This window comes from Heliangelus exortis, chromosome Z (genome assembly GCF_036169615.1).
Source record: "Heliangelus exortis chromosome Z, bHelExo1.hap1, whole genome shotgun sequence".
In the NCBI taxonomy this organism is placed as follows: Eukaryota; Metazoa; Chordata; class Aves; order Apodiformes; family Trochilidae; genus Heliangelus; species Heliangelus exortis.
In genome coordinates, this window is record NC_092454.1 from 73249617 (window position 1) to 73275393 (window position 25777).

Consider the following 25777-nt stretch of genomic DNA (forward strand, 5'->3'; position numbering starts at 1 on the left):
AGCACCTCTATTTCTGAGTTCCTTAGCACTGATGGGGAGTCAGTTCAGCTCAAAGGTTACTTTCCTGGTTATCTTTGTCAAGCTGTGGGGATTTAAACTTTAATAATAGCAACAGTTTTTACATATTTTTAGGATATAGTCACAACAAATGAGTCTATGAATGTTAAAAGCAGAGGAAGCATCCCTAGGGATGGGGGAGCTTGGTTTTTGGGGGTGGGTGGGTTTTGTTTGTTGTTTTTGGTTGTTTGTTGTGGTTTTGGTGGGTTTCTGTGGGTTTTTTTGTTTGTTTGTTGTGGTCTTTTTTTAAGATGTGTGTTTAAAACCACGTATATTGAACTGAACCACAGAAACATTAACTCAACAAAGTTCCTGTTGGAGTGAACCTCCATGGTTACCTGTTCAATCCTGTTTGGCAGGCATTTTCTTGACTTCCAAAAAAAAGAGTAAAAAAGTTGCCATTTACTTTATGGCAACCAGTGCAAAGTTAGGGGGCTTTGCTGAGTGAGGGCATGAGCTCACTGGCACCATAACAGCTTTAGAGAAGAATTTTAGATTCAATTAGAATTTAGCTAGCAAAAAAAAAAAGTAACTGCCCTCCAGGAGTCCTTTCCCCACCCACCTCAGTATCTGGCATGGGCAGAAGGCTTTGTTTGTAACATGCAGGGGTTGTGAATTTCAGCAGTGATAATAGGCTTTAGGAATGAAAGAGGCATGCTGGCAGTCACATGTGGCAGGGAAAGTCATCAGAAATACCCGTGTAAATGGTTTGGAAATCATGCTGATCACCTTTACAAAGAAATTCATCACAACAGGTCAGCATAGCAGGACATGTGGTAGGAATGTTTAATGTAAACATCCCCCTGTCTGAGAATTGTACATGTACTAACTGGAAACCTGCTGTTCCATTTCGTTAAGTGTTTGATATTAGACATCCAGAAAATTGACTTGAGAGCCTGAGGCCTTGGGGAAAAAATGCTACTGTCTTGGTTGTGTGGTTGGGTTCTTATCTTCTCTTAAAAAAGATGTTGCTTTTCTTAATAGCAGAACTGTCTGTAAGAACAGAATTACAGCAGGAATTACAAGATAATAGGATATTTCTGGAATTACTTGGTACATGATACAGAAGCACTCAAGTTTGTAGTTTTTAACTCAGCTACTGTAATACTCAGTACACTGAGTATTTTAACTCAGACACTGTAATACTAATATTCATATGAAGAGGTAGTACCAGGGCTGCATTTTTTCCAGTTGTAAATCACTACATTCTTGCCTGCTGTTCAGTTTTAAATATGCATGTTTATACATTTTTGTAGGTATATATTTGTACAAACACACACACAGTTGCTGGCTCGGATTGTGTCTTGAAATTCCACTCAGCTCAAGTCTATTTTACCCTGAAGTGAGATAACCCATTATTTTTCACAATAGTTCTCTAAAGGGCATTTGCTGCCCACATTTTACTCTGCCAATTAAAGCTCAGTAACAGAACCACTGAAGTGAAGAAGGAACCATTTGTAGTCAGGTAGATGAGGTTTTGCCTGGCATTACACAGCTGTCTTCAACTAGCCCTGTAAGTTAGTAATATTGAAATAATAACATTGATACCAGCTTCAGGGCTGAGAAGCAGTTGCAGCGTCCTGATGTGTGAGGTCTGTGTGCCCCAGAGAGTGCTCTGGTGGCTCTGCATTCCTCTCTCCTAGACTGAGTACAGCTGGGTCACTCAGAAAATCTTGGCTGCCAGGGCTGGAAGTGCCTGGTTCATCTTGGTAGCCATGGGGTAACCCATGGAGCCACAACCTGTGAGATTTTGCTTATGACACTAAGCTGGGAGGAGTGGCTGACACACCAGAAGGCTGTGCTGCCATTCAGAGAGACTTAGACAGGCTGGAGAGTTGGGCAGGGAGAAACATGATGAAATTCAACAAGGGGAAGTGTAGAGTTTTGCATTTGGGGAAGAACAACACGATGTCCCAGTATAGGTTGGGGGCTGAGCTGCTGGAGAGCAGTGTAGGTGAAAGAGACCAGGGGGTCCTGGTAGACAAGAAGATGACCATGAGCCAGCAATGTGCCCTTGTGGCCAAGAAGGCCAATGGCATCCTGGGGTGCATTAGAAAGGGGGTGGTTAGTAGGTCAAGAGAGGTTCTCCTCCCCCTCTATTCTGCATTGGTGAGGCCACACCTGGAGTATTGTGTCCAGTTCTGGGCCCCTCAGTTCAAGAAGGACAGGGAAGTGCTTGAAAGAGTCCAGCACAGAGCCACAAAGATGATTAAGGGAGTGGAACATCTCCCTTATGAGGAAAGGCTGAGGGAGCTGGGTCTCTTTAGTTTGGAGAAAAGGAGACTGAGGGGTGACCTCATCAATGTTTTCAAATATGTAAGGGGTGAGTGTCAGGGAGATGGAGTTAGGCTTTTCTCAGTGGTGACCAGTGATAGGACAAGGGGTAATGGGTGTAAATTGGAGCATAGGAGGTTCAAGTTGAATATCAGAAAAAATTTTTTTACTGTAAGGGTGACGGAGCCCTGGAACAGGCTGCCCAGGGGGGTTGTGGAGTCTCCTTCACTGGAGACATTCAAAAGCCACCTGGACACGTTCCTAGGGGATGTACTCTAGGGGGCCCTGCTCTGGCAGGGGGGGTTGGACTAGATGATCTTTCCAGGTCCCTTCCAACCTCTAGGATTCTATGATTCTATGATTCTTCATTAGAGAATAAGCCAGGTTCTTTTACTGTTCCCTTGGCTCCCTGACCAGAGGACAAAACATGGGGTGCTGACTTGCTTGTCCTGTCACAAAGTCTCTCACACATGCTTTTTCTTCTTTTTTCTTTTTCCTAAATCTGTCCTCAGATCTTTCTTTGTTCATCTCCATTACAGTGTGATGGCCAAAACCATCCTAGCACTTGACCTAGCTCAAGCCAAAAAGACAGAAAATTATTCCCGTATTTTACATTTTGTATTTGTGTTGTCATGGTAACAGATTTTTATCTTGGATTCCTCTTTCATTGGTTGTTTTTCACAAGATATCTCAGCTGTGTCACTGCAACCTTACGTATTTTCGTCAGCGTTGCTGCCTGCGTAGCTTTTGGGATTTTTTTTGTTGTTTTGCCTCTTCTCTTTTCACCCACTACATCAGCCTGCTGGAGGGCTCTTCAGGAGCTCCCAGGAGCCTTCAAGATGGAAGCTGATGGAAAGCAAGCTGGCAACCCAATATTACACAGTAATTTCCATTTCCATTTAGGAACATAGCACCTCAGGTGCTGGGGGAAGTTGCAGTGACATATCCTTCTCTAGAGGTCCACTTGTTCTTTTCCACCAGGTTTATTTCAGTGTATGAAGTGTTATGTTGTCTTTACATATTGACAAGTCTTATTCTTGACTCTTATTTATTCTCTTATTATTATCTAAGTGTTTCATCATCTCTCTTGTTTTTGGAGGTAGCTCTTTGGTACCTTGTTATGCAGCTGCTCCTTTCTAGGGATGGGCAACAACTTCCTGATGTCTGATAAATCTTCTCCAGGAGTGTCCCAGACTTACAGGTTTAGCTCTGGGTTACACTGTGTATGGGATATTTTCAGTCATTTCCAGCTTTTCATAGTGGAGAGCTCTCAAGGAGTTCTTCACCTGCTATTTTTTTTCCCAAACAGGCATTTGCATCAATGCCCTCAATAGTTAAAACTGTTCTCTTGTTGTTTGTCATCTTCACTTTTTCTTCTCCTGTTGCGCTACCCCTTTACTTCCAGATTTCTGAGATAGACAGAGTGAGATTAGATAACCCGTTTTTGGTAGGCCTTTTTGTTTGGTTTCTCTAACCCACTTTTTCAATTTGTGACAATTCTCACTGCTCTGGATGTCCTGCTAATTTGACTAATGAGCTTCCAAGGGTCTCCAATCTCATTTCAAATTAGCAACCCAGGCTCTTCATCAGCCCCTCCTGTAGTGCCATCCTCTTACAGTCATGGATAAAAGCACCTGAGCTCTTTTGGTCCATTTCTGTGGGGTTTTTTTCTGTCTATGCCTCTCTTGCCTGCTGAGCAGGGGTAATTATCAGGTAGCAGTCTTGACTTCACTTGTGTTAAACTTTTCTCTGAGCCCCTCTGAGGTGGTGATTTCATGCCGTGGGTTGGTTCCTCTGTGGCAGCTTCTCCACACATTCCCAGCTGGTGGAGTCCCTGTGGTCCTGGATGCTTTGCCCAGGAGTTTTCCTCCTCTCCCAGCTCACACAGGTGAAACATAGAATCACAGAACACCAGTGTCAGGGTTTAACACTGGCCTGGCAATTAAACCAAGTAACAGACGCTCTCTGTTAATCTCTCTCCTCCCTGATAAGAAAGGAGAGAGAATAAGGGAGAGAGACTGATGGGTTGGAAACTAAACTACACAACTTTAATGAAACAGTAATGATAAATAGGAAAAATTACTAAATATATACAAATAGACAGGAAAATTGATCCCACATTCCTCCCCCCTTTCCCCCAATAGCTCTCACGTCACCACAGAGGCTGCAGGGCTCTGAGAAAGTCCAGGCTGGACTCCTGGAGTCGGCAGCAGTTGGGAACTGGAGGCAGGAACACACAGATATGGGCTGGGATGGATCAGGAGCACAGGCAGAGGAATGGATGGGATCCTCCCAGGATGCCAGGTGAAGGAAGGGAAGCAGGAAAGGCAGGAAGGGCAGGCAGCTGGAAGCAGGAAATCAGGAAATCTGGCTTGGCCCTCGTGATCCCTCGAATTTAAACTGAGGATGACGTATATGGGATGGAATCCTCTGTTTGGTCAGTTCTGGCATCTATCCTGTCCGTTCCTCCCCAAAGGAGGGATGCAGGTGGGACCTCTTTATGTTTTCCTCAGAGCTGAGCAGTGTCCTTGGCTCTGCACACCAGTCTCTAGCAGTAACTATAAACATCAAGTGTTACCAGTCCTAGAAACACACGCTGTCTGAGAAACTTGCTGTTAATTTCAGCAAGTGCAACTACTTACAGGAGACTTAGCTGAAAGCAAAAGTACAAGACAGAAAATCACCTTTATCCTGGCCCAAACCAGGACAACCAGGTTGAAGGGACCTCAAGGATCATTTGGTCCAACCTTCCCTGGAAAAAGCACAAGATGGTCCAGTTGGATCCTAAAGGTGTCACATGTTGGGGAATCCACTGCTTCCCTGGGAAGATTATTCCCATGGCTGGTAAGGTGCTTTCTGAAGAGCTGTGCACCAGGGGCTGGGATTCTGAGCTGCCCCTTCACCAGGACCTTCCCTGAAGGTTGGGACAGGGACCATCATGGTGTCCTCCAGCACTGATCCTGTGCGTGGACCAGGCCCATGGGGTGCAGGGGCAGGAGAACAGCCTGATGCTCATGTGCCAGGGGTGGGAAGGGAGCTCTGGAGATGATGGATTCCAACCCCCTGGCAGATCAGGATCCCCCAGGGCAGTCCCACAGAACACATCCAGGAGGGTTGGAAAGGCTCCAGAGAAGGAGACTCCACAACCTCCATGGGCAGCCTGGGCCAGGGCTCCCTCAGCCTCACAGCCAAGGAGTTTCTCCTCATCTTGAGGTGGAATTTCCAATGGCTCCAACCCCTGATCCTTTGTCCTGTTCCTGGACACCACTGGAAAGGGTTGAACATCCCTAACAACCCACCCACACCTTGGAACAGCAGCCTGGATGCCTCCACCAAGACCCAAACCCCTGGGGCAAGTCAAACTCTCCTTTTTTTTTTTTTTCCTTCTCACTTTTCAGTCATTTGGCAGCCTCACCTTCCTGCCTTTCTAACCCCAAGCCCAACCTTCCTGCCAGGGTGCTGGTCCCAGGTTTGTCTCCCCGGGAAGGGCAGGGTGTGCCTGCCTGGCTCTGCAGCGTCAGGACACGATTGTGCTGGTTGCCAAGCAGCATTTTAATATTTACCTCCAGCCCTGACACAAGCCCAGGAGTTACTTCACCCCCTCCTTCCCCGTCTGGGTGCTGTCAGGCAGCAAACACAGACAGTTAACATCTGGGCACGGCCTCTGGAAAAGGAAAATCACAAGAAAAAAAGCAGGGAGCAGAGTGTAACTGCCCCTCTCAGTGATGCCCAGGGACATGACAAAGGGTGATGGGTACAAGCTGGAGCACAGGAGGTTCCACATAAATACAAGGAAAAACCTCTTCCCTCTGAGGGTGAGGCAGCCCTGGCCCAGGCTGCCCAGGGAGCCTGTGGAGTCTCCTGTGGAGACTTCCCAAACCCACTGGATTTCTGCTGTGTGACCTGCTGGAGGTGACCCTGCTCTGGCAAGGGATTGGATTCCAGGATCTCTCCAGGTCCCTTCCATCCCATCCCTCTCTGTGATTCCTGTGATTTGGTGGCTGGCAGATGGAGGGCTGGGCCTTGGCAGCCTCTGCTTGGTCAGTCTGCAAGGCTCAGTGTGGCTGCAGACCCTCAGCTCTAAAGGGTTGGGACAGAAGGGGTATCCTTAGAGCTACTAAGATGATTAAGGGAGTGGAACATCTCCCTTATGAGGAAAGGCTGAGGGAGCTGGGGCTCTTTAGTTTGGAGAAAAGGAGACTGAGAGGTGACCTCATCAATGTTTTCAAATATGTAAGGGGTGAGTGTCAGGGAGATGGAGTTAGGCTTTTCTCAGTGGTGACCAGTGATAGGACAAGGGGTAATGGGTGTAAATTGGAGCATAGGAGGTTCAAGTTGAATATCAGAAAAAATTTTTTTACTGTAAGGGTGACAGAGCCCTGGAACAGGCTGCCCAGGGGGGTTGTGGAGTCTCCTTCACTGGAGACATTCAAAACCCACCTGGACACGTTCCTAGGGGATGTACTCTAGGGGGCCCTGCTCTGGCAGGGGGGGTTGGACTAGATGATCTTTGAGGTCCCTTCCAACCCCTAGGATTCTATGATTCTATGATCCCTACCTCCTTGCAGTGGCCCTTTCAGGGAGAGAGTGGAAAAATTGTGGTTCTGATGGCAAAGAATTGAGGGAAAATGTGCTGTGAATGAAGCAAGGCACTCTGTGTGTGCCCCTGAGGGAGCCAGGAGAGGATGGGGGTACAGCAGCAGGGGGCTGCAGGAGGTCCCTTGTGCCCTCCAGCTCCTCAGGACAGGGTTGTTTTCCCTCAAATCAACCCGGAGTGTTTCTAGGGAAGGAGGCATCCTCCCCACATCTCTGAGATACTGCCAGGTGAATGTTGTTTTCATTAAATGGACAGGGACTAGAGTGACTAATAAAGTGTAGAGCAGACACCTACTTGTCAGTCATGTGGAAGGAATTCAGATTAATTTCCTGGGGAAGAAAGAAAAGCAAAGGAAAAACCACTGAAGGGCAAATTAAGAAAAATACGGTGTTGCCTACAGATTACCTGGTAATGCAAAAATTTTTAAAAAAGGTATTAAAAAATATTTGCTCCCTGTTCTGATGTAGGAGGGTTTATGTACTCCTGTGTATGTCTCTACTCAACAAAGTTATCATCTATTATGTGGTCAGTCTATTTGTCTGTATTTATATATATATATATATATATATATATATATATATGTGTATGGAAGCATATACTACTTGCTTACATTTCTGTAGTGTGACAATTGCAAATCCTCTCTAGCACATAGTTAGAGAAGTCAAACCTCTGACTCAGGTGTGAGATACCAGATATGGTCCCTTTGATCTGCTGGTGTGGAGGGCACAGTCATGGCTGCAGTGAACCTTTAACATTCTGTACAACCTCTGTCTTACTGTTGGGAAATGCTTGTACTGGAAAACTGACAGAAACAAGGATATTTTTTCTGTGGAAGTCACCTCAGGTATGGAATAGCTGTGTGGATTTTGAGGTCGTTCAGACAATGTATGTTTTCCTACAATGAAGGATAAAAAATCCAGAAAACTGGTAAATTTTTGCTGTTCATTTAAATGTAAACCATGAATGTGTTGCTGTAATCCATGTGGCAAATGCAGCTTTAAGCAGAGGAACATGAAGCAGGAATAGAGAGGTATTATTGCATCTATATAAATTATTGATGGTACAGTTAAAAGATTAATTTTGGAGATTTGAAGTTTGATACAGTCACAGCAGCACTGGAACATGCTGTTCTCAGACTAAGACCACTGAAGGTAAGAAAACAGGGTTGTACTATGTGTAGTAACACTTGTGTGTTACATACAGATTAATTCTTTTTTATCTCAACATATTTCAGCTTGGTAATTTATTATTGAGCATTATGTGTGACATAAGTAGTCAGTCCAAATGTACGTTTTTTACTAAAAGATAGGAAAAATTAAAAAATATGGGAAAGTCCTGCACAGTAGGTATATATGCTTTGGTATGAGAGGAGGATTTGAGTTGATTTTGCTGCTCAATATGAACTTTGCTTTCAGTACATGTCAGGGAAGAAAAAATGTGAGAAGATCTATGAGCATCGTGCTGTTGAAATCTACATACATGTGTTGTAGAAATACAGGCAAGACAGAAGATCTAAATGGATAATTCTAATTTTCAGTAGTAACTTATTTTTAATTTTCAGCTAGATGCCTAATAAATTCTGGTTGCTGATGGTTGCCTAATACTGATATGTGTAACAAAGGTGAAATTAATGAATTTGCTTTTTTTTCATCCTTTCAGAAGCAGTCCCCCTCTGTGGATGCATTAAAGCCACGAATTATGGAACCATCTGAAACAAAGGTATGAATTCCTGAGAAATTCATGTTTGCAGTTAGGCACTAATATATAAAACAATGGTTTTTCTTTTTATTTGTGCTTTGATACTGAGTAACTTTACTTTGCCTATTTCTTCTCTGCAGCTCAGTTTCCTCCTCAAAAAATACCTAAACAAATGGTGTGCAAAGTACTCAGAAGATTTTGACAGCAACACTGATGTTATTTTTAGCTCATTCACCCTTTGTGACATGTGCACAGCTCTCCCCAGTGTAATTACACAGTTATATACCTAATAATCATTTCTCACATAAGGACCTGGGGAGGTTTTAGTGTACGCACAATTGCGTTTTCTCACTCAACCTTCAGCTGTCTGACAACTTCCTGCCTTTGTCCTTTGTGCTTGTTCTGTCTTGCCTTGTGACTAGAACTTCTTACTGTTGGAGCTGTGTCATCAGTCATGTTCTGTACTTGTTAGGAGAGAGTCATAATCCTCACTTACGCCTTTGTTGCCTGGTGATTTACGTATATTATTTCAACTAATGACTAATGACCCCCTCGTTCCTCCATTTTACATAATCCTAGCAGTGAAACCAGCACAAATACTGCATCCCAAGCTCGGCCATCAGGAGTGTGTGGGGTGGCAGAGCTTGGGTCTGTCTGCACCTGGTGTGGCTGTGAGTAAAGGAGGTGGTCAGGTTGGAGGAGGACTCTGGGACATCTCCAGGTCCAACAGCAAAGCCCCCTGCTCCAGGCCTTGCCCACCCAGCTGTGGATGCCTGCAGCTGCAGACTGCACAGTGTAGCCAGTTCTGGTGGTTGGTCACCTTCATTAGAATTAGTATTATCAGGATAATTTTTTTTCCCCTCCATCAAATGGGGAGTTCCTGGGCTGCAGGTTCTCTCTGTCTCCTCGTGTGTCATTTCAGTGTGCTGGTCTGAGGAGGGTCCAGCTCCATCTTGAGGTTAGCTGTGATGTTCCCCTCAAACTCTAAAAGCCCTTTTCCTCCAAACAGAGTTGTCAGACTGTCTGACAGTTGTCAGAGTTGTCCCAGGTCTCAATGAGCTGGGTGACAATTAACCTGTTCCCATTTGTGCCTGATCATCCATACTCACAAAGGAAGGGATCTGCCAGTCTCCAGTTCCATCTCCCTCTTATGTTTGTGATCACCCTCCTCGTGTCATCCTTCTTACTGCTGCTGTTCTCCCTGTGGCTTAACCCAGTCAGCTCTCTAGAAATACTTAGAGTCTTTCCCTTCTTGAAATATGAAGTAACTGTAGAAAGAATGTGGTAAATTTGTAATTAGGTTGCAGGCTGAGGCAGAAATAGAGTAGCAGAGACATACCAGACTTCAGCACTGTGAGACTGGTAAACACAGACTGCCTTTAAACATTTAAATTTAAACACTGAATGTCCTGCATTTGCATGTAAGAGAATTAATGTTTTATTTTGGCGTCTGTTGAATTATGAATGCCTTCCTCCTGCTGCTTTAAGCAAGTCATCTTCATTCTGACAGTAGACTTGAAAACAAATAAGGTTGCTGAGTCACTCTCTTGTCTAGTCTTAAATTTCTTAACCAATTAGCTACTCTTCCCTGATTGTCTGCTCTAACCAGGTCTCATCTGTCTGTCTCGGAATCTCTACAGTCTGCAGCTGCTCTGAAGCATGCCCTGGATCCCTCCTCAGCTTCCAGTTCTGTGTCTGTGAATCCTTTGTCTCCAATTAGGGCTCTGAGAAAGCTGTGGGTAGGCAGCCCAGGGAGGAATGTGGAACTTCTGGTTTGGTGGGTGAGGCCCTGAGGTTGGGTGGCAGGGCTGGAGGACCAGGCAGGAGGACATGGAGCCTGTGGCAACTGCAGGAGTGGAGCAGGGTGCCCCCCAGTAAAACCACATCCCACTCAGCTTTGTTCCCTGCTCACCCCTCTGTGAGCTGCACAGAGCTGGGGAGACAGGTGAAAAATACTATTTTTCTTTCCCAGTCTGTTTCTCAGTTTCCTGAGTCAGTTTTAAATGTGGCTTCTCAGACATGGCCCAGTGCAGGAGGTGGAAGCAGGCAGGAACAGGGCAGGTGGAACATCTTTTCCTCCCCAGGAATTCATCACAGGCTGCACACTGGTGCTGTGGCTTCAGGCTGTGACTGCTCACTGACTCTGTTTTAAGGATGACTGAGTACTTGCCTCTGAATGTGTGGTCTTGTGCTAGGATTGTTAGTTCCACTCACCTGGTAATAACTTTTTTTTTTAAAAAAAACAGATTTGAACATTATTATTGCTAAAAGTGAGTCCAAGCAGACATGCCTCTGTGTGACCATGTGTGTGCTCATGATCCTGTGTGATCATGGCCTCAGCATCTTCAGTTAAGTCTCAAATCAAAGCATGTCCCATATGAGCCCATGTAGTCTGTGTCATTGTCATAGATACACTGATAGCTTGAGCAGCTCTGCAGGCTTTAGAAGATATACAAGAATAATGAATAAGACATGTCATGCAGAAAAAAAACATTAAATACTTCATAAAATAATATTTACATTAAAAAAAAGGGGGGGATTCACTTGCTAATGACTTGTTCCTTTGTGCTGACTGATAGGCAAGTAAAATATATCTTACTGTCCTCCAAAAGGGATGTTGACTTTTCTGCTGAAAACCACATAAGGAACACCTGAATTTGTGGTCTAAGAGCAGGGTGCTAAAGTCCTGAACCAGCAACAGTCCCAGGGCAAGGAAAGTAAAAATGTTATCTTGAACCTCCTTGGCATGTTTTTGAGTTACCTATATGGGAGCTGGATAGCCAGGATGTGCAAGTGGGAGCTTATCAGTTATGGCTGAGCCTCAGAATTCAGGTGTTTTAATCAGGCAAGATGGTAAGACAAAAGCTGAAAGGGAGAAACTGAGAGGTTTAGTGATTTTTTTATTTTTTTTTATTATGTTGGGTTTTTTCCTTAGGTTTTTTTCATGCAGTTTGGAAGCTGAGAAATATTTGTCCTCCCTGTCTTGCAATATTTTACCTCTTGTGATTTACTTGTACGTGGTGCTGTGGTCTTTGCTGTGGTTTGCAGCTTCAGGACCTCTGCCAAGCTTACACCTGGGCATCTACATTTTCGTGCACGTTCATGCTGTTGAGTATGTGGGAGCAAATACTTGCAGAACAAATGGTAAACTAATTAAGCAACTTACTTCATGTGGTCAGCTAGAAAGCAGAAGCTGGATGTGCTTGTGTACAGGACAGGCTTGTGCAGCAGGCAGCAGCCTTGCTACTAAGCCTTTTATGGGGCTTTTGTTTTGTTAATTGTAGAACAGCTGGAGTAGCAAGAGCAGGAAAAAATAATAAGACTACAGTGAGGAGGCTGTTATTTTCATTTTTCTCTCTGATTACCAGATACAGCTGCTCTTCAATTTTTCAGTGTTTGTTCTTACATGTTTCTGTTGGTAGCAATTTATTGTTTACTGTGCTTGGACTTGAGGTGAGTCACAGGGAATCAATTCTGTGGCATGGCCACACAGAAGAAGCTCAGGTGTAAATCCAGGTGTTCATTACCTTTGTTTTAATATCTCCCTTCCCTCTGTTTCCAGTCCTGCACCTGAGGAATGTGAGTGTGTGTGTGTGTGTTTGCAGAGGTTGCTGCAGTCTGCAGGATCAAACCCTGGGTGTGAGTTACACAGCGTGTGTGATCATGACTGAGCCTCTCTGAGATTCTTCCTTATGAAAATCACTGACCCCTCTGAAATAACCAAGCATTTTAAGCTCTCTCTGAATATTTGTTCCTTACATTGCAGCCCACACCAACAACCAAATCAGAATCTGGAAAAAGCACACAGCCAAACAAGGTAAACACTTGCCTTTCACCTTAGGTGTACTTTGGCCTTTGGCTAACTTTATAAAAAGAGGTTAAAGTCTTGTCTGCTGCAGAGCCACACAAAATGCTGTGTGGCTGGTAACATACCTGTGTGCAGGAGAGCTGGGAGCTGGCAGCTGTTTAAATCTGTCTTGTGTTTATTTGAACAAGATCATGTTCCTTACCATTGAATGGTGGGAGGGGTAAATTTTCTCAATTTTTTATTTTGTGACAGGCATCAGACTCTCAAAATGAACAGATGTCTGAAGAGAGGAAAAAGGAACCCAGTGATGTAAGTTGTGTCATTTCTATCTCCCTCTTTGGGTTTTTGTTGGTTTTTTTTGGTTTTGTTTTGTTCTCGTTGTTTTGGGGTTTTTTGTTTTGTTTTGTTTTGGTTGGTTTTAGTTGTTTTTAAGTGAGGTCTCCTTTTGGTATTTTTCCTCTTTCTTTCCTTTAAAAAAAATTAAAAAAACAAACCAAAGAAAGCCATCCCATGAGTGTTTTGTATCTAATGATAATGGTTCATCATTACACAGGGAAAAAGCCAAACCTCACCTTCTGTGACAACAACTTCTGAAGCAAATAATGCAGGAAAAGGAACTATAACTCAATCTGACCAGCCCCCACAAGCAACCTCCACAGGGACAGCAAAGGTAGAGTAGAAGTAGCAATTCATTTTTTATTATTTATATTCTTGTAAGGGTTAGAAATCCAAGTAAATTCTTATGCTGAGTATTGTAAAGTGAGACTGGGCCCACGAAAAATCACAGTGTAGAAAAACTCAAAAGCTGTTTTGTGTCTAAAGTTGTTTATGACAGACCTGCTTGTGCTGCTTTAAAATCTGGGGCTTAACATCCATTCAGGAACAGCGTGGCCAGCAGGTCCAGGGAAGGGATTCTGCCCCTGTGCTCAGCCCTGGTGAGGCCACAGCTTGAGTCCTGTGTCCAGTTCTGGGCCCCTCAGCTCAGGAAGGAGCTTGAGGTGCTGGAGCAGGTCCAGAGAAGAGCAAGGAGGCTGGGAAGGGATCCAGCACAAGTGCTGTGAGGAAGGGCTGAGGGAGCTGGGGGTGTTGAGGCTGGAGAAGAGGAGGCTCAGGGGAGACCTCATCACTCTCTACAACTCCCTGAAAGGAGGTTGGAGCCAGGGGGGGGTTGGGCTCTTTTCCCAGGCAACTCTCAGCAAGACAAGAGGGCACAAGAGGTCTCAAGTTGTGCCAGGGGAGGTTTAGGTTGGACATTAGAAAGAATTTCTTTCTGGAGAGGGTGATCAGCCATTGGAATGGGCTGCCCAGGGAAGGGGTGGATTCTCCATCCCTGGAGATATTTCAAAAGAGCCTGGATGTGGCACTCAGTGCCATGGGCTGGGAACCACAGGGGGAGTGGAGCAAGGGTTGGACTTGATGAGCTCTGAGGTCCCTTCCAACCCAGCCAATTCTAGGATTCTATGATCCTAAATGTACCACTTCCATCTAACCCCAGTCTAAGAGCATTACTGGGTAAGCATCAGCTGCCCACAGAGCTCCCAGCCAGGTGGTGCTGGTGGTTTGTGCTGGCTCTTTGCTGATCCTGATGTGCATCCACCTCTTGTCCTCTCTGTACACCTCCTCCATTGCACAGCACCCTGGCTGCTGGCCAAGCAGGCAGCATTAAGGTGCTCAGGGCTGTGTAGAGCTGTTCCCATGAAGATTCTCAGAGCTGTGTAGGGCTGCTCCCATGTGCTGTGTGTCTGGAGCTCCTCTTCTCATTCATCTCAGCTTTTGGGAAGCTCATTGAAACTCCACATACCATGCAAGGTGCAGCTGCTCAACTTCAGACCATTCAGACAGCAGGTAGAACCAGATTATCTTTTTTATTCCAAGTGTAGATGAAGAGGGACCATAGATACACCTGCCTAAGAAGATTGTGTTTTTAATGTGGCTTTGTCTCTAGAATTTTCGACATAGGGCAATGAAGTAATCTCTTAATTTTGTTGATATTTCTCCAGCCTAAACCTGAGATGTCCCTGGTGTCTGGCACAGCTGGTGCAGGTGCAGCTGGCACAAGTGTGGTTACTGCAGCTGAGAAGTCCAGTGCTGAGGTTGGTAAACACAGTCCCAGGAGAATGCTTCCCTTTTAAAAACATCTCACTGAGTGTTTCTTTCATTGAAATGCTTTGTTTTCCTAAAAAAAAAAAAATAAATCAGCTGTTGGGGTATTGCTATGTAGTAGTTAGTAGAATTGGTGGAAACTAGTGGAGGGTCATCTGTGTTTTGTTGGATCACTGTTAATTTTTTTGTTGCTGTTGTTAAAATCACTTTTGCCACACCTGGTGTAAAATCAGTTACTCTTCTTTGTGTCTGTATATTTGTGCATGTGTATCAGCTGGTATGTAAATACAAACTGTCTTCTTACTGACTTTAAAAACATCTCTCACTGAAGAATCTGGCAAGTGGGGGGGATACTGAAAGAATGCTTTTGGTTTGGTTTCCAGGAGTTTTCTGCAGATTCTCCAGAGTATCCAGATTTTTGTTTGTTTCTTTCCTTGTACAGTATGATAACTTCTGTAATGGTGTGTTTATTTCTTAGGCTGGCATGGATGAGTCTGCACTAGACAGCCTGATAGACACCCTGGGTGGACCTGAAGATGATGTGCCTACAAGTCCTGTCTACACTGGCCCAGCAGTTGTGGTATTTTACGTTTTTAATTTTTATTTTTTAGAAGATTAGGCTGTAAAATGTCTGTGGTTGCTTAGCAAAACGTTGTTCCAGTATTTGTCACTTTGACCTGCTAAGAGGTAAAACAGAGTTTGCACAGTTGCATTTAGCATTGTTTTCAGCAACACACAAAGGCAGCAGAAAATAGGCAAAGGTCAGCAAAGGAAGTTTGTTGCTTTTTGAACTGACTTCTAAGCAAGGTTGCTGCATGCAGTGCTCTTAGGGGTCTTTTCCTACCATGACAATTCTGTGACGGTCTCTGTAGGACCTACAGAAGGCAGTGATGGAGATCTAACAAACTGTGAACAACCTAGGAGGTTTCATTTCTACTTGAGAAAGAGTAAAAAAACATAGAGGATTTGGTGAGAGAATGCATACTTTTCCTGAGTTAGAATGGGAGAGTGAGAAGGATTCAGATTACAAGCTCAGTGCAGTAATCAGCCACAATAACAATGTTTGAATGTGCAGATTTTTAAACTCAGTCCATGCACAGCAGGACATGCTGTGTCTGACCATGGGATGTTTGTGTCAGTGCTGGAGCACAGTTCTGCTCCATGGATGGTGGAGATGAGTGACACAGGGCTCTGAAAAGCAGCTTATAGTCTCAGTCCAGGCCTGGCCCTCACCCAGCCAACCCTTTTTCCTTCCCAGAAGTGTTAATGCAGAGAGATGTAAATGAGGAATCCATTTCAGTAAAGTACAAAACCATTAATGAGTGCTTTCTTTTCACAGGATGTTGTATCCTCAACATACTTGGAGGAACTGGGTAAACGGGAAGGTTCTCTTCCTCCAAAGTATGTTGAAATGTTGAAGGTTAGTGAGTTAAAATATTCTGATCCATGTTTTCTTTCCTCTTGGATACTTTTTCTTCATATTTACTGCAAAATTCATTCTCATTTTAGAAAATAGGGGATGGCAAGGATGGAGTCCCACCAAAAGCAAACGAGCAAGATGAAGTAAGACTTGTTGTTGTTGTGTGTTGTTTTATTTTGGTTTATTTTGTTTTGGTTTTTTATACTTGGAGGTAAAATAATCCAATTACCATTGGATTCCTAGAAAACTGTAAATGTTGCCTGTCTTCCAGAAATCCCAGGAAGTGGCAGGGGACTGTGGTGTGCCAGATAACACAGACAAAGCTAAATGGAGTTTGGCACAGATATTTTTAGTAATGAAGTAGGAATTTTCTGGGCTTGGACTGAAGCTGAGAGAAATTAAATCAATGTTCTTAGAGATACTTGGTGTAATAACAATAAAAGGAAGAAATTGCATGCATGCAGCAGTTTCTTCTAGCAAGATTGTCTTGAATAATATCTAGCAAGATGTCTAGCAAGATTGCTTGAATTTCAATCCTTACTAATAGAATTCCAAAGCCAGCTCAGTTTTACTGCTTATAAATTTAACATATAAAAAGAAAAGTTAATCTAAAAATGAATCAGCCAGTGAGAGGAGATAGCTTTGGTTTTTGGGTTGTTTTTTTCTCTGTGTCAGCAGCATGTGCTTATGAGCTTATTGTGTGACTGAGCATGGAGCACACTCAGATTTTATGCCATGTTTGAGAGCACTGATATTTCAACTTCCATAAACATAACCTATTTTGGAATTTCTTGCTCAGAAACCAATGACAGATGATGAGCTTGCAGAGGCCCTGTCATCTGACTTCACCTGTACTGCTGCTGCTGCTGAAGAAAAGAAGAGCTTGACAGAGGTATTGATCTTTTCCTTGCCCTCCCATGCCTCTCTTGCAATTAAATACTACCATTAGTACTATTTTAATATTTTTCTTTAAAATTCTGTTTACAATTATGCCTTCTTTTTACTTTGGGAAATGTACCTGTAATTTCCTAACTCTTGATTTGTCCTTTTGGAGAAGAAACCAAGCAAGGAAGGAGAAATTGTGCAAGCACAAGCAGCAAGTGCAGTCAAGACCTCAGCTCCTCCTAAGGAGAAAAAACCAAAATCACAAGAGGTACACCTAGTTATTCTTTGACTAGTTAACTTACCAAAATTAACAAACTCATATTTTATGTGTTCCTGATTCTGTTAGGGTTCTTACCATCCTCATTTTCAGTTGTAAATCCTGTTTGGAAGCAGAGGAATAACAGGACTTGCCATTGCTCAGACTTTTAACTTTATGTTAAAGATCTGGCCTGGTTAGGTCAGTTGATAATTCTTTGTGGATTCTTCTGCAGAATAACTGCAGTTCTTCTGGCTAGATGCAATAGGGCAGAAAAATGTATGTATTTCCTTAGCTTGTTGTGATATGTGTTTGCAGCTTGGATGTAATGTGATTTTCTCATGGTTTTACATACATTTCTGTTGTCTTCTGTAGAGTGCAAATGTGATCTTACATTTTCTGGGGTTTATTTTTGGCAATTTGTGTTACCTGGTCCTATGGTTATTTTTGGTTTGTTAGTTTTTTGTGGGTTTTTTTTTTCTCTATCTTGCTGGTTGCTTGTTTTATATGCAGCACAAAAGACGTGTAAGCTAAAACCTCTGTCAGTTTAAAGACAAGGGGACATAATTTGCATATTTTCATCAATTTCACAGGAAGTTAAAGATGATGCAATGGAAGCTCTTCTTGATACTCTTGGTGGACCTGAACCTGAACCTAAGGAAGATCCTGGTCCTGTTGTGGAGGTGTCAGAGGTATGATCTGACCTCTTTGTACAGCAGCTTTCTGATTCTGCCATGGAATCCTGAGCCTTCTTTGTTAGATACAGTACAAACCTGTAAAATAATAACAAAGTGGCATTCATGTCAAAAGCCTACAAAGTGTCTGAATGTTAACACAATTAAGAAAATTAAGAAATCCAAGTGAGTATAGGTAGAACACAAAATATCCAGGTGGTCTGGAAAATCTGTATTTCATTTGTCTGTAGACACATACCTCCAAAAACACAAACACCTTTCCTGCTGCTGCTTGGTCTGGTTTTTCCCCAAGCACTGGGTACAACTTAGAGGAAGCCTCTGTTTTGCACTTACTTGCTGTTTGAATTTTAATTAACTTTTGGGGGTTTTATTGTATATATTCTTTTTTCCTACTGGACCCCAATAGTGTTCTGGTTTGAGTCTTGCCTTTCATGTGCCTTCTAAGACTTTTTATTTTTCTTCAGCAGTTAGATACCCTGTGTTTGGACCTTGAACTTTTTAGTTTGATTTTGCAAACTCTGCCCATAAACCCTACTGGTATGTTATTTTCTCCTGCCTTCTCTTACAGCTCAGAGCAAACAAATCACTGGCAAATAGCAGAAAATAACTTAGTACCAGTAGGACTTGCTGACATTCCACTTTGACAAAAAAGGGCACATTGTGTTGCAGATTGACTCAGTCTGTGCCATTAGATAATTTAATGGGTGCTTCATGAAGAACATCCTGAGGGTTGTAAGGAGTGATGGATTACTCCTTATTACTAGAGGATTGCAGCTCGTATCATCACAGTGATGAAATCCAAGGAAACCTGAGGATTTTGTACACCATGAAAATTCTAGAAGTACTTGACACAAAGTTATGGCTCTGAATAGTGTCTGGAGTTTTTTAGAATATAAAATAAAATAGCCATATTCACGTATGGCATTGATTCCTAAGCCATAGCAATTTTACCACAAATTTATTACAAATAAATTGAGGCACTTTAACATCTTGATATATGGAATAATTTTTTCTGATGCTAGTACTTCTTCAAAGTAGAAGTACAGTAGGCTGAAGAATCTTGATAATGGGGTGTACCTGTGGTTTTTATTTCAGTTTCTCTAAGTGATTTTTTTTCCTTCTCTTAAAGGCAAAAGCCAAAGAGAAAAAAGAAGAAAAGCCTGGAGAACGTGATGATGCAATACCTCCAGAATACAGGTTAACACCAGAACTGGTAAGTTTTTCATATCTTCATTTCTTTGTCAGTAGGGCACTACATCTGACACTTCATTTCATTTTGTCACAGAGAGGCAAAGAATGTGGGAAAAATAAGAAAAATTAGTATTCAATCAATGGCTTGCTCCTGTTGTTGATTTCTTTATCTCATTGTGGGCATGAATGAGTTTTTCAGGGAATCTGGGCAAAGATCTGATCTTCCCAGGTCACACATTCTTTCCCTAGAGATCTGTTACTTGCTCCTGATATTAAACCTCAGTGTAGTAAAACCCATTCCCTTACAGAATTTCTCTTGGTTATCACTTTGTGATGTAACCTTGAAACACTATGGCAAAGTGGTATGAAAACTGCTCTAAATTTTTTGAGATTTTTCACTTAAGTTGGTGGACATTTGATGAAGGTTAAGCAAAGCAACAACAGAACTGAGGTGTGTTTTCCATAAATACCAGAATTGAAGTTTTTGTGACATTATGAGTATAACTGATGTTAGCAAGGCTGCTCTACACCTGGGCCTTGCTGGAGATAAACTCAGCATTCTGTTTAAGAAGGAGCAGTTTTACCACTTTTTTTTTTTTTTACATACTTAAAGACTGCCTGGCCTTGAATTTAACCTGTTACTTATTCAAGTGCAAAAGTTTGTTTGTGGTATTCAGAGATTGTTTTATTGCTGGATTGATTCCTTCATATTGACACTGAATTAACACATTTTGATCCCCTGGCCCATTTGTCTTGTGCTGACATCACATTTTCTGTTTTTACCCACTTACATGGCTGTTGAACTCCCTGTTGAGAGGAATTCCTGTTACTGTGTCTCTGGTTTCACCTTGTGTGTATCACTTATTTTACATTGTTTTTTGGTGGGAATAAACTTTTTTAACAATGGCAAAATGTCAATGACACTTCCTTTGCTTTTAGGATAAGGATGGAAAACCAATCTTACCAAAGCCTGAAGACAAACCAAAGGTTAGAAAACTGACAGTATGGTAGGACTGTGGATAGATACCCTCTTACCTCCCTCTGTGCCATCACTTCTCTCTGTGCCAGACCAGTTTGCTGGTCTGACTGGGCTTGCTTCCTTACACAAAACCTACTGGTACCAAGTGTCAAGGGAAAGCTGTTTTTACTGGAATTTTTTACTGGAATTTTACTGGATGTGAATGAGGATCTGATACTGAGAAAAATGTTTAGAGATTATAATGGCAGGGGGTAGTTACAGAAATGACTGCTGACACAAAGAAGAGCTGTGTGGGGAGTTGGTGTATGGTGTTCTGTAGAGGTCTTTTGAAGGACAGAGAGAGGCAGGGCAGGGAAGTCTTGATTTCTTCACAGTTTCCTCTCAGTAGCTATCAAATACAAAGCAAAGTAGGAAAGTGCTGCTGTGGATCTTTTCCTAGTCACAAAGAACAACTTGGGCTTTGCAAAAAGTACCTGTCAGGGCCTGGGAAGTGCAAGACAGAATGAAGAGATTGAAATAGAAAGTTACAAAAGTGATTTAAAACGCAGAGGAAGAAAGGAAAAACAAAGGAACTGCACTGAGGAAACCAAGGGCTTCACTTAGGAGGTACTCTGAGGTCAGAAGTCCTGGCAAAATTGGGAGAGTACAGGAAGCCTCTGTCCTTTTGAAGCAAGCGTGAAGGTCAGGGACAGTCTGAGTGAGAATGGCACTGTGCCTTTTTAGCATAAGTGTGAAATCACTACATTATCAGGCTTGAAATATGGAGGAGCACAAAGGCAGTGATGGAAAGACTTCAGGTCTCTGGAAATTCATGTGTCAGAGACATGCAGTCACACTGAGCATGGGAGCTGCACAGAAAGAACACCAGTCACAAGGCAAAAAACTGCTGTGGTCTGAGGGCACTGGTTTGGGACAAGCCCTAAGAATCAGGGGACAAGCTCCCTGATCCATGGGGAGCAGGAAAGAGGTGTCACACAAAGGCAATGCAAGCTCCAGGAGAGGAATGTGGCCTGAGTTAAGGGAGAGGGGCTCACAGCTCAGCTGAAGGCCAGTGCAAAACCAAAGCAAAGATGAGCCTGGAGGTCTCATGCCAAAAGATTTAAGTGGTTAGTAGAAAAATAAGTGTTCCTGTGGTTTTCCACCTCTCTCACTCAGGCCTAAGTGTCACTGAGTGGTTATTCTGGAAGTGAATCACAGGGGTATCTAAGTCATGGGTTGCAGTGTTTTCCTCAGTGCAGGAGTTTTTTCCAGCACTGCTTCACTGCTTTTAATTTGAAGAAGCTAATTTTGAGCAGGTTGTGTTCACCAGTATTGCTGTGGTATCACCAGTAATTTAGATCTGTGAAACCAAAGCCAGCAAAACAAATCATATCAAAAGCTGAAAAACCTTCAGCCATGTCCAGTTCCTCCTTGATTCTGATGGGTGCAAACTTGTTCTTCCTTCATGATTTCAAACAGGGCTTCTGTTCCTTGGGCCTCCACTCTGCACACCTTTAGGTACATGCAGTGCCTTTACTCTCATGGCAAAAGTTATTGTTGCCTGAATGCTTCTTTTGATTCAGAGGAGGCATTTAGTTGTTATAAAAAGTGGGGCTTTATGTGATGAAACATTTTATGAAGACTTCAGTTCACTGATTGGCACAGGAAGGAAAGTGGGATGGAAAACAAGAGACTCCTTTAGAAATGTCCTCTTACATATTGTGAGCCAGGCCAAACAAACCCAGTTAAGTTCCATTGAGGGAGTAAATGGCAATCACTGCTAGCAAAGATTTAAACATTTAGTGGTAAATAATAGTTTGAAGGATCCCAGGAGCATCACATAGTGCTGGATCACACTGTGTCAACAGGTTGCAATAGATCCCATACCAGGGAACTAAAACTGCAGTTTATTCTCTTTTTCCTAGAACATGCACAGTGAAGATTACTGAGTGTCAGCAGTCAGTCCACAAACTAAGACAGCTTCCATCTGACACTGCCAGGACTCTGCTTCTGGTGAAAAAAAAAAAAAAGAAAAAAGTTAAAATGAGAGAATTGTAATCTGATGGTGCAGGCTTTCACTACCTATATGTAACTTATACTTGAAGTATTATAACAACACGATGCTATTACAGTAAATACTATGCAGTAAATATTAGCATTCCTTTTTTTTTCTAATTACAAGTTTGCTTTTTTCTTTCCAGTAGTAAAAAGCCTTAAACATAATGTTCTCTACATTCTGTTGACTTTTGTTTTTGATAACTTATTCTGATAAGTGGGTTTTTTTTAATTTTGTGCAGTGCAAAATTCGTGCTGATTTGTTGCATGTAAATGTGAAAGGTTATTTTTATTTGGGCTACAAAATTTTTCCTGCTTTCTGTCTAGCTGAAATCCAGTTATTGAAACTAAAATTAAAGCCAGGCAGCGATTCACCTGTACCACGTTTCTTTTGTGCAGCCTTTGAGTGAATCTGATCTTGTTGATGAACTTTCTAAAGACTTCTCCTGCCCTGCACAGCCTGCAGTACAGCCTAAACCACCAAAGCCCAGCAGCACATCCAGGGTATGTCTTTCCAGTCCAGAGTGGTAACACTGGTAGCTTTGTTAAGATGGATAATGCTGCTGTTCTGTCAGGAAACAGCTTTTCTTCCATTTGTTTTCTTTCCCGTTCTGTACTGTCTTAAAAAACAAACCAAACCAAAGCCACGTAGCAGGTGTATTTTTTATTGCTGTGCATGTTCAGTAAAATGCAGTGTCACTGTTCTGTTTCAGAAGCCTGCAGGTCCTGTGGCTGCCAAGCCCACTGAGGATGAGGAGGTCCCTCGTGCCACAGCTTGCTCTGTGCAGTCTGCAGCTCCATCAGCTGTGTCCTCAGTGAGTGTTCCCAGCACAGCTCAGTCTGCCCTGTCTGCAGTGGTGTGGCATCTTCTCAGTGTGCTTATTTCAGCATTGCATATGCTTCCTCCAAACAGCCACCAAGGCTGAGTCCTTTCCAAAAAAGAGAAAAAATCAAGTTGAGCACAAACTGAACAGGGAAGGTCAGTGACCTTACAGGGGAAATCAGACTGACAGTTCTTCTGGTCTGCTCCAAATGCTCCAGAAGAGGTTCTGCTGGTGAGCTTCAGACACAAAAGACAGGAAAAGACAAAATATACAAAACAATCATAACTGTCCAACTGAAATTTTGGGGGATTGCATTAATGCATTAATGGCTGACATTCTTGCATCTCTTCTCTGAATATATCACAGCAACACACAAATACACCCCCTGGCACATTTTAGCTGTGAGACTAAAGGAAAGGAGAAGCCTGTTCACAGAGCAACCCCTGTCCAATTTTCCTTATGCTTTCAGCCCAGCAGATTGGAAGTATGTAAAGACAATTTGGAAGAGAAGAATAACAATTTTTCACTATAATTCCTCATTTTTTAACTTAAGCAATGTGTGGCTGGCAGTGGCAGGATATGAACAGGTTTTTTCAGCTGCAGCTGAACTCCAAAGTAATTGTCTTTTGTTGCTCTGTTACCCTTACAGGTTGGTCATGTAGCAGATGAAGCACTGGAAGCCTTGTCCAGCAGCCTAGGACAGAGAGAGCCTGACCCAGATGAAAAGAAACCTGTTGTGGACAAAGTTAAGGTCAGACCTCTAAAAATTGACTTTTGATGTCATTATGTTCAGTTTTCCTGTGTTTCCTTAGGCTAGAAATGATCTCTAGGTAATATTTTCTTTTAAAAAAAACAAAACAAAACTAAATCTACTTGTGAAACCAGTTGTGTTCTGCTTAGGAAGCACTAGTAAGATTTCAACATAGTGCATACATTTTCTTAATTAATTTTGCTTATTACAGTACAGTAGCTCACTCAGCTTCTGAGAACTGCATTTGCTTCATGTCTTACTCCTGAGCCAAGGAAGAATTAACAAGCAGATCACAGGTAGCACACAGAAGGGTCCTTTTGCAAAAGGAACCAACTTTATCATGACTTATTTAAATGAGGGATGATAGATAAAACTTTGGGCTTTTTTTCACTGGTCTTGCTGTTTTACCAGGGACCCTTAAGTGAGTCCCTGAAATACATTTATTCTCTCTAAGGGAATGCTGTTAGTCACAGTCTGAATGCCCCCATTTGTCACCCCAAACCATGGCCAGATGGAGCCAAAAATACAGGGGAGCTCTTCTGGTGGGCTGGAACTCCTCCAAGGAGATGTTCCCATGGTTGTCCTTACTGCCTTTTCTTAGTTTTCATCTTCTTGTATGGGGCTAGTCTTTTTTGGAGCTGGCTACTGGTTTCTCTGTCCAGCCTTTGCTTGCAGTCCATGTAGCTGTTGTGTGGAATTCAAAAACAGTCAAAAATTAAGACTCAAAGACTCAAAATATTGCTATTTTGTTCTTGGTCCACGCCTGCCTATTTGCTTAACTTCCCTACAGTCGGTAGAATTCTGATACAGACAGGAAGAGAATTGAAATACTGACTTGAATCAGTAGACTGGAGACTTTGAAATCTTTCCCATACTCTTTTCTGTTGGGGTGCAGTTGTTTGGTTTTATTAATAATGTTTTTATTTTGCCTTCCTAGGAGAAAACCAAGCAGGAAGAAGGCAAAAAGCTGGGTGAAGATGAAGAAACAATTCCCCCAGAGTACAGATTAACAGAAGCAAAAGTAATTTATTTCTTGTGTTGGTTTAGTCTCCCATTCTTTTCACTCCTCAGGATATAAGGATGAAACCACAACTCCAATTTCATTTTGAAATATTCATGTGTAGTTCAGCCTTTTTTTATGGCATATAAAAACTATTATTTGTGCTCCTGCATATCTGCTGTCTATCATTAGATGCCTGCTTAGGCATAGAAATGGTTTGGATGCAAATACCTACAAATGAATAGTTTGGTCTGAGATAAGTGCACTGAAGTCTTCATTTTTGCATTTGGAGCTTAATAAATGGTGGTTGGTCAGAGCTGTTAAAAAGCCCCAGCACTCCAAGGTGCTAATTTTACACTCATTACACAACTCATTTAACTGAAATGATGGCTTAGGTGTAGCCAAGACTTGCACAACCCCTGCCACAGCTGCCAGTGTGAAAAGGCACATCCTGGCTGCACCCTGGTAACAGCCTGGAAGGCAGGGTAGTGTTTATTAATTGTGCTATTGCTGTAGAAATTGAGGCACAGAGTGGCTCAGAATCTGAATCACTTCTCAGCACTCAAATGTTCCAAAGTTCCCAGATTTTTTAAGGAACACATTGAGAAACAGCAGGAGCTGCTAGAGGTTACTGATTAGTTAATTTTCTTGTCTAACAGTACTGCTTGTACACAGAATTCTCTCAGAGTGTTTGCATTGCATGGTTGTTTAAGGACTGCTTGGTTTAATGTAAGGGGCTTTTTTCTTTTGCAGGATAAAGATGGAAAACCACTCTTACCAAAACCTGAAGAAAAGTCCCAGGTAAAAAAGCTGAGTATTCAGATAAGTGTTTAATTCATGATTTACTCAAATGTGAATGAGGCTTCCCAGTCTTCAGTTTAAAAATAGAGGTAGGCTGTGTTACCTGCTGACTTTGTAATAGATTAAATGGCTCAAAAGTCTCTTTTTTTTTCTTTTTTAATGGTAGCCTATGAGTGAAAATGATCTTTTGGAGGGTTTGACAAAAGGATTTTCCTCTTCTCCATCCCCATCTGCCTCATTACCTAAACCAAGTGTAATAAAGGTGAGTGTACTTCATTTCTGAAACTCTGTTCATTTTCCAGATTGTTTCAGTAAGCTTGATATTTTGTTTCCTTTAAAGTTTATGTAAACTTTGTTAAATACAATTCAGTAACTAAAATCTTTAAATATTTTTGGCAAGAGAT

The 25777-nt window shown here is 42.5% G+C and overlaps 1 protein-coding gene across 9 annotated transcripts in view; it reads left to right on the forward strand.

Moving 5' to 3' along the window:
* The window catches only part of LOC139789337 (calpastatin-like), a 61005-nt gene that overhangs the window by 25036 nt on the left and 10192 nt on the right, over positions 1-25777 (forward strand). For 6 of the 9 annotated variants that reach the window (XM_071729870.1, XM_071729869.1, XM_071729874.1 and 3 more), the window contains 19 exons: positions 8588-8647; positions 12393-12443; positions 12687-12743; positions 12988-13104; positions 14435-14527; positions 15016-15117; positions 15877-15957; positions 16047-16100; positions 16757-16849; positions 17015-17110; positions 17692-17790; positions 18923-19006; positions 19924-19971; positions 22397-22501; positions 22711-22812; positions 23471-23572; positions 24510-24593; positions 25326-25373; positions 25540-25635. In XM_071729870.1, the coding sequence (XP_071585971.1) occupies positions 8588-8647; positions 12393-12443; positions 12687-12743; positions 12988-13104; positions 14435-14527; positions 15016-15117; positions 15877-15957; positions 16047-16100; positions 16757-16849; positions 17015-17110; positions 17692-17790; positions 18923-19006; positions 19924-19971; positions 22397-22501; positions 22711-22812; positions 23471-23572; positions 24510-24593; positions 25326-25373; positions 25540-25635 (1572 nt within the window). The remainder of the gene's footprint in view (positions 1-8587; positions 8648-12392; positions 12444-12686; positions 12744-12987; positions 13105-14434; positions 14528-15015; positions 15118-15876; positions 15958-16046; positions 16101-16756; positions 16850-17014; positions 17111-17691; positions 17791-18922; positions 19007-19923; positions 19972-22396; positions 22502-22710; positions 22813-23470; positions 23573-24509; positions 24594-25325; positions 25374-25539; positions 25636-25777) is intronic. The other 3 variants (XM_071729872.1, XM_071729876.1, XM_071729871.1) reach the window with 1 other exon arrangement.